The sequence below is a fragment of the Dermacentor silvarum genome, chromosome 9 (genome assembly GCF_013339745.2).
Source record: "Dermacentor silvarum isolate Dsil-2018 chromosome 9, BIME_Dsil_1.4, whole genome shotgun sequence".
Classification (NCBI taxonomy): Eukaryota; Metazoa; Arthropoda; class Arachnida; order Ixodida; family Ixodidae; genus Dermacentor; species Dermacentor silvarum.
In genome coordinates, this window is record NC_051162.1 from 119924217 (window position 1) to 119933244 (window position 9028).

A 9028-nucleotide genomic window follows, 5' to 3' on the forward strand; every position below is an offset into this window, starting at 1 on the left:
TTTTTTCATGATTTAAAAGGCTTGGGCCATCACTTACGAAAAAAAGAAGCAAGCTAATGACAAGGAAATCGAGTGCATCTACTTTGTTTGTCACAGTGTACGTATCACATTGACGAAATTAAGATCACTCGCCATTGAAGTTACATGAGGAACGACGATCGAGTTTCTCCAGCAACGGGAGCTACTTGTTCTCCGTTTGCACGTGTTTACGGTTACGGCGAGTTTTGTAGTAGTAGCCTAAAAAATATACATTGTAGTAGAACAAGCGCGAGATTTCGCAAATGGAGAAACAGTAATATTCTTGTGACTGATGAAAGGAGATTAGGGAGTTTTAGACATAGCGCAACTAAGTGTCGTATAGCGTAAATCAGACATAGCGCAACTAAGTGTCGTATAGCGTAAACCGCGCTGCATGACCCTGCTCGCGTTTTTTTTTTTAATTTTTTTTTGCAAGTGCATTTTTTTTTATCCGAGCTGCTTCGCGCATGCAAAAATCCATACTCCGCTGTAAGACCTATGCGTTCTCTTGTACTCTCTTCATTTGCGTTCCTTTGTAAGCACGGCAGCTTCCATCCCGTAACTGTGGGTGCGGAAAATGAAAAGCTCCCTATTCTGTATACAATTTGGCGTTCCTTTTACTGCCGGCTGCTTGCAACCCGTAACTTTCGGATAAGCAATGCTTAGACCTTTCTCAACTGCTTTAAGCGCTTATTATATTTACAAAAATTTACGGCAATTATAAATACGCATGCAACGTCAAGTCAAATACGCAGGCAACGCCATGATTCCGCAATCAGACATTTAACTTCGTTCCTGCGAACCTCATATGGACCATCTTTCCCATTCGTTTCACAGATTAAGCGTTTAATTGACAGGTATTCCGATGATGATGCATGGTTTTTAATGGTCCAAGGACTATCAGTGGGGCCAAAGAGTTCGAGAACAATATTTGAGAAGCTGCGAGATGATGTTGTAAACATAAGGCTACATGGAAACATATATATATATATATATATATATATATATATATATATATATATATATAGTAGTAACTGGATTTGTCAATTGGCCAAGCGAAAAAGGTCGGTCCACCGACCGAAACTGTTGGGTAAATGAACCTAAGATAACCGCGAAGTTGTGCTTCTCTTATATATATATATATATATATATATATATATATATATATATATATATATATTACCGGCAGTAGGACTGCCGGTAATATTATGTCTAAAATGCCTAAAAGAAGTATTTGACAGAAATGAGCGTGCAGCTGGCGAGGCATCACATGTTAGACGTTGACAGTGAGTAACGAGTCGAAGGAAAGTAGCACTTTTAAGAATGAAATGCTTTTAGCTCCCGTTGTCGGCGACCTTCAAGTGACCTTGAGCCAAAAGCCAGAGCCTTTATCCGGGCACTCAAACGAGAACATCCGTGCATCGGTGCGAGAACAAAACGAGATCATCCGGGCAACCAGTCAAAAGTTAGGAAAATGCGGTCTCTGGCCCCCAACTCTCTGTACAGGACCGCATTACATACACTAGATACTTCTCAAACAACTTACAAAAATATTGCTTGCGATTTCTTCCTAATGTTTGTTCACAATATCACTCAAGCTGCAACCTCTAGTACGCTCAAGTTTTATTTGTCATTTCCAATAGCGACGTTCAAAAGGCAGATATAGAGGTTGTATGTGCTCTCTTGAACGCCAGCGGTCCGTGAGCCGTGATCGGCCCGCGACACGAAGAAATAGTAGCGACAGACGCTGAGCGCGCTGCACTGTTGGAAGGAGGAAAGCGGTTGAACGCGGCGACACCACAGGCACCAAAAGACGCCATATGGTAGTCATTTCATGCTTAGATCTACTCTATATTACGGGAGAACCTGCATCTTTTTTTCCCTGCTTCTGTTTCGTGGCACGGAAGAACATTAGGAACTGTAAGGACATTGCACAGGTATTTGATTAATCAAATCCGAGTAGGTACCAGTACGTACACAGGGCACACGGCTTCCTCGCAAAACAAACTGTACTACGCGAAAAGAATAAAGAAATAGTAAAGAAAAAAAGAGACGAAACCAACGCTTCTTTGAAGCGCGTAGGACCATAGCGACACCTAGTGTATGCAACCGTAACCGGTAATGTCAGGGTTCCGTAAAAGCCTGCTAGGCAGCGTAAGACGCCGACCAGACGCCAGTTCACGTAGTACTCGAAGAGGCGAGAAAACTGAGTACTTTGTTAACTATCTGTTCCCAGCTCTACAAGGCTTGTTAAACAAGATCATGAGCGTGCACGTTATATATCTGCTCGCACAGGAAAGGAATAACCAAGCTCTACTTATGCACATACCTTCATAGCGACATCCAATCTCTGCTATCAACTCGCACCGATCGTCTAGTGCGATTTCCTTTATTCAAGTAGATATGCGTCTTAAGACCATCATTTTGCACAGCGTTTTGCGTACGGAATATTTCCTTTTTTTTTGTTTGTTTGAAACAGTCATATTCTTAATGAATAACCGAGCTAATTGAAACAAATTTTTTTATCACTGCTATGATGAAAGTATACGACACGAAAATGTTTTTATCTGTAAGAGATACTGGGACACCTCGTCCAGTAGACTGAAATATTCAACTGAGCAACGTACTACACCGCTTTCACGCGAAAGCTGCTGAACAGGCAGCAATGTTTGTGAATTTAATGCGGTTCGTCGTAACCCAATTTCTCAGCAGACGCGCATCTAGCATTAGCCTTTGGCCAGTTAACATTGATCGCTCTTTATAATATTGAGTTATTTTAATATTTAAAACGTATTTTGTGTAATAACTTGTGTAGGTTGCAAAGCCATTAATGAGGATTCAATTGAAGAGAAATACAAGCGCGACAGTGAGAGAAGACGATGGCAAGCCGACTGGATCCGAATCCAGTTTTTTTCTAGAACACGTCGAAAGCTGCCGTCTCGTCCCGTCGCGTAAGCATCTGTGTCACTCTAGACAGTGTTTACATCGTGTCATTCGTGTCATCGACCTGAACCGGCGTCAATCGGCACTCGCTCTCGTGAAGGGAGCCCATCCACGCCCATTCCTGCGCATCTAGGCCAACCGTTCGTTTCGTTCGCCGCTGTCAACACTACCAATTTGGATCGAAACTCGGGCTTCGTGAGTCATAATGGCTACGGGTCAGCGCCCAGCGCGCTACACTTTAAGTGGCTTTTCGTGCGAGTACGACTGGAGGCCAACTGAGTTCGAAGAGTCCGTCGACGTCGACAAAATCTGCGCGTCGTGTCTGGTGTTGCCGAGGGGAACGGCGCAGTTGGGCTGCTCGCATGTGCTTTGCGAGCAGTGCTACATGGCGTCGCTCGAAAGCGGCCAGCGCTGCCCGATCGACGACGCAGCCTATGCCGAAGGTGAGGTCAAGTGGCTCTCCACACAGCCGCAGGAACTGGAAAGCATGCGGGTCAAGTGCTGGAACGCAAAGCACGGCTGTCCTTTCGTGGTGACGCTAAGTGATCTCCCGGCTCACTACTACCACAAGTGTCGATTCCACACCGTCTCCTGCGATCGCTGTCTCTCCGAAGTACCGAGGTCCAGCATGCGCGATCACCGAAATGTTTGCGCTAACCGTGACGACGGCCTGCAATCTCAAGAAGGCGGCGGAGTGACGGCGGCTGAGGCGTCTGGCGTCTTGAAGCCGGCCGGCGACTCCGAAAAGCTTCCCGGACTCTCTCTCACCGAGGTCGCCGACTTCCAGTATAGCCTCGAGACCAAACTGAACTCGCTCGTCGAGCATATTCACGGCAGGGAAGCCACCGGCGTCTCCAAGTCTGAGTTAATTACCGCAGCAGTCAGCCTCCTGCGTTCCGTCGGTCTGCTATCCCTCTCGGCAACGTGGAGACCACAGGGGCTAGCCGTCGTGGTCAGCAGGGTTCGCTACTTCGCCAGACAGGTTCCGGAGTACGCGGAGGAGGTGTACAGCGCGCTGTCGAACGTCTGCGGCTACTCCTTGAGGCTCGGGGTCCGCTGCGAGCGCAAGCTGGTGTCTCCGACAACATCCTCCAGCGACAAAGACAAGGAGGACCTCGTGCTGAGGTTCAAGGTCCAGCTCTGTCCAGCTGCCAACAACTCGGCGCTGCAATGGCCCTTTCGCAAGTCTCTGACGCTCTCGGTTATTCATCCGCAAGATTCGACCAAGGAGGTCCGCTTCTTCCTCAACACATCCATGATGGCAAGCGAGCCTTCTTTCCAGATGCCTGGTCGCACGGAGAACCCTCCTTTTACTGTTGGTGGTCCACTTCATGTTAGTGCACTAGCGGGATGCCAGTACTGGAGCTACGGTACCCTGCAACTGCGGCTAAGTATGTCTCTTTCATCTGGTGGCCAACATGAAGAAAGCAATGACTGAGACAGGTTCCAGCTGCAATGTGCTTGGTTGACCAAGTATGAGAGACCTGCTCTTTCGTTTGTATTTCTCTTAAACACTGGATCTCACATTTAGCAGTGTAAAACAGAGCAAGTGATGACAGTGAAAGATAATGACATGACTGCACAGATGCATGTCTTGCAAAATGTGTTTATTTCCCGTGACTTCTTTTTTTTTTTTTTTTTTGCTGTAATGAATCAACTCGCCCTGGTACAAGTCTTGCTAGTCCTGAGTCTACCAACATGGGTCATCGCTATGAAGTTCTGTTCTTATGATATCCGGATCCATGAATGTGATGTCACTTTGGAAACTTCTTTGTTGTTACAAGTTGCTACAGTCTTTCTTTAACCCAAAGGCTGTCAGGCTGCCCCAAGCAAAGCCCTTTCTACAGCACAATTTGATTAAATTGATCTTCTGTTATGGTCACTGTTACCACAATGAGCGGTGACCAGCATTAACTCCTTATAAAGTCACCATTCACTACATTGAACAACTGTGATGAGCATAAAAATGAAGTTACAGAGTTTGATTGCCATTCAAGGAAAAATAGTTCCTTTATTGTAGCTGTCTGTGCTTTCATAAGTAAATTGTTTGGATAATTTATTTAAATGAAAACGATGAAGATCCTGTCTTACCATTTGTGCATCTTGAATGCCAAACTACCACAGCTAGCAAAGTTCACTTCCTAACTAGTATAACTTGCCCACCTGAGAAAGGCTACACTGTAAAAAGACGTTTGTGGATGTAATCCTGTAGGAACAACAATGTTTCTATTGATTTTCTACTTGCTACCAACAGTCGAGAATGCCGACATGCAATGGCAATTCAGTGGTAGTTTCTTTTAATCCAGCATGTGGCATTTCCACCATGATTTAAACCAATAACAGACACTCCATTGCACGGAGAATGCTGTTTTTTGCACCAAGGCTATGTAAGTGCAACTGAAATTACAAAGCAAAAGCTAGTTCATCCCATCTAGCTCACAACTGACACTTCACAAACCATCGATATTAACAAACATTCCATTCTAATGAGAAATCAGTTTTGTGGAGTGCGGCTGTGTCACTTTAAAAAGCAACGAAAATTATGCCGGTCCAGCATGCACGAGTTATGACTTAGGCCATAAGTGAACAATTTGTTACATGGAGGCTATTTCATAGAGCAGTATGATGAATGCTGAACTGAAATTGTAGAGTGGAGGCAATGAGAGTGCTTTCATACCATGCAGGGACATTTTACTGAGATATTTCAAGAAGTTTCCAAGACTGTTGAAGTAAAATCACGAAACTAAAGAAAAGAGCTCAAAGCAGCATGAAAAGTTTTTTTTACTTGACGTGTAAGTGGTATGTTGTTGTTCAAAGGATTCTTTCTTTTTGCGCAGCAGAACCATCTCAATACTTTTCTTTCAGTCTAACGGCAACATTGCTGTGGCTCGGGCCATAAATGGACATTCCATGGAGTTGAGAATGCCATTCTTCACAGCAACACTGCGATAGCTGAATCCAAATTACTGAGTTGTAGCAAAAAGTCGTTTTAAGACCAGTCTATGACATTCCTTGTCTTTTTTAAATGGGCATTCTTTTGAGAGGAGAATGTCTTTTGGAGCTGTACCATGACGGTTCATATAAAATCACATAATGAAAGAGGTGAGCTTTTTCAGACGAGCTTGCTACATTTTCCTTGTCTTGGACCACTGACACATATTTCAGCATGGTGGAATGCTGGGCAAATGGTATTCATTTATAGTGGAAGTGCAAAAGGAAACACTGCCAGAAAGATAAAAAAAAGATGTAGCCATAGATTATGCACATTTCCTTCTGCATTCTAACTATATGCAGTTATCTTGCTGGATACAGAATGATTTGGGATCAGTAAGTTTAAGCACAAGGGCTCCATAAGTTTAAGTAAAGCACTAGCATTCATTTACATGTATAGGGTTATATTTGAGGATGTGACAAAGAATTTAGGCAGTTGTCTCAATGTTTGTACAGTGTGTCGGTTGCAAGTGTGGCTGCTTCAGTCATGACTTCCTCAGAGCTAACTCGTATCCTAGCACCAAACAAAAAATTAAAGGTTTCTACAATGATAACTGTTTAGGTTGATTTAATGTAATTTTTTAGTGTCCCAAGTCAGAAATTAACTATATTTGACAAAATGGTTTGTGAACACTAATTTTTAAGGAGAACAATATACCATCTTGCTATGGTTAGCATCTTACCTCTTCAGTGATTAAGGCACATCTCCAGTGAAGTGTCTCTGAGAAGTATAAAAGAATGAATGACTTAAGTTATGAAGAATTACATTTAGGCACAGTACTAACTACGGAGTTAGATACAGAATTGACAGTTATAAAACTTGTAGCATGTATCATAGCCTACATTGTTCGAATAAACCTCATAATAGAGGATAATGTCAACAAGAACTGTGTTAAATGTAGTAGGTTTAGTCCCAATTAAATCTTTTGAAATAGGATGGGCCCTCGTCCTTTGATTTTATATGGCTACAGGTAGCTTAGTTCTGCACGAGCTATAAGTACATTCTGCAGATTTTTTTTCTTTTCTGATGCATGGCATTACACCGTCACTGTCCTCTTCTTAAAAGGTTTCCATCTTTTTTGCTATGACCATGTTTAACATTCCCGTATTATGGGCTTTCTGTGGGCCATTTTCATACCATAAGCGAAGTGTTAAACAGTTCCTGAACATGGAAAATCTCAGCCTTGAGTCAACATTTCAAGAAGGAGCCATGTTTTAGTTGTTGCTCCCCTTATTCAGCTACTTTTAATCACTTCACCATTCTCCTGCGACTCCTTCGTTGTACACCATAACTGAAGTATTTAAGATAGCGCATTTTAATTTCTGTTTTATGATTTCATATTGTCCTTGGTCTTATCCGAGCATATCATAAAAGAAGGTCTTGGCAAGCACAATGCACATGTGTATAGCTTTCTTTCTTCGTAGTAGGTTAGTAGACTTCGCATGCTTACACTATGGATCTAGATAGCCTGCTGATGAGACAGTGTGCCTCCAATTTTGCCTTTATTGAAGAGCCCCGTGATAATAGATACTTAGTAAGTATATCATGTCAACATACCTGGCATTTATGTAGTTCCTAATGTAGGTGTATACCACACAGCAAGGTATCGCACATGCTTCTAGGATTGACTTCCTTAATGCATATTATATGTGTAAGTCCCATATCTTGGTTTGTTGCAGCCTACCAGTCACTTCTATTGAAGTAAGTAAACGACTATAATTTCTTTAAATTGATTCTTTGTCATTTCTTTGATGTACTATTCTTATAAATACCAATGAATGATAAGATGGTGTTTGCATCATGGAAAATACAATGCAGTATTTGAGGGAATAACATGGCTAGTTCCTCTTTGCACATCTGAAGTGCAAACATCTTAATGCAAGTGACTTGTGTTTTGTCTTGTTTCCTTTATGTTTCTGAACATTGTCAATAATCTTTATTGTTTTAATATTGTTTACAACTTGCAATTCCTGAAGAAGCTTGTTTTTTTAGTTCAGACGTTTCCTGCAGGGAATGCAAGAAATAATGTGCAACATGGAGCTTGCAATGTGTAATGTAGATGTGGCCTGAATATACCTTTAGTGTTCTTGTAAATTTCACGCATTTGCACTTTCAAAAAGGACTTGTGAAATAAAATTATTTCCATATCGATCAAGTTATTTGTTGTGAGCCAATGCCTTCTGTGGGTTAGGTACGAAGCCTGTTATGTTTCTTCCATCTAGAATCATGTCTCATTTCATTGACTTGCCATGTCTTGGGACAGCATTATGTGTGAATCAACTGTTACAGGCATTGTTGCATATAAAGCTAATTTCAGGTGTCAGGTCAAATAGAAATGTGATCAAGATATGGCGTCGCCATATGCCCATGGTGCAGTGGATATATGCCATGCCAAGTATTGTTACAACTCAAGTTACAAACAAGTATGTTCAAGTTTAGTGACTCTTCAAATTTCACATAGTAAAGTGCTACCGTTAGGATGTACCATGTTGTCCTGAGAAATAAAATGTCAATTTTAAAAACATTTCGCCAATTCTTACACCAGGCAAACAAATATTTGCCTGCTGGTTCCAAGACACCAGAACAGTTATGGCTGCCTATGAGAGACCGTGACAGTAGTGTTGTCATGATTACACTTTGCTGGAAGTTACTGTCATGTTGCACTGTATTTTGGATATGAAAAATATTTCAGAACTTTCATAGCAGTTTACGAGTGCGCTTGGCAGAAGACAGTGATGAAATCGACTAAGCAAGTTCTTCCAGAGTAAAGTACTTGCTCCAGGAAGGAACAACATTCCCTCCTTCCGTAATCCCTATGAACCTTAAGGAAATAAAATAGAAAATTAGGCAATGGTGTAAAAACCGAAAAACTGGTGATGTCGCCTACTTCAAGCTCATGCACTATGTAATTATCTGCTAATATAAAAGAGGACTGGTGAAGGAAACCGGAACCTTGAAATTTTGTAGTCATATATGTTGCAAAATGGACGCGGATACGTCGTGGCATCACGCATGGTAGTCATAAGTGAGTTGATATGAGTGCGAAAAAAAGAAATGGAAGTGCGACCGTTTTCT

General features: G+C 42.2%; 1 protein-coding gene across 1 annotated transcript; it reads left to right on the forward strand.

Moving 5' to 3' along the window:
- The first annotated feature begins 2921 nt into the window (after positions 1-2921).
- LOC125939969 (uncharacterized) lies at positions 2922-7682 on the forward strand. The gene has a single exon (XM_049655563.1). It carries the CDS (start codon positions 3167-3169, stop codon positions 4397-4399), a length of 1233 nt encoding a protein of 410 aa, XP_049511520.1. The 5' UTR covers positions 2922-3166; the 3' UTR covers positions 4400-7682.
- Positions 7683-9028: the final 1346 nt, after the last annotated feature.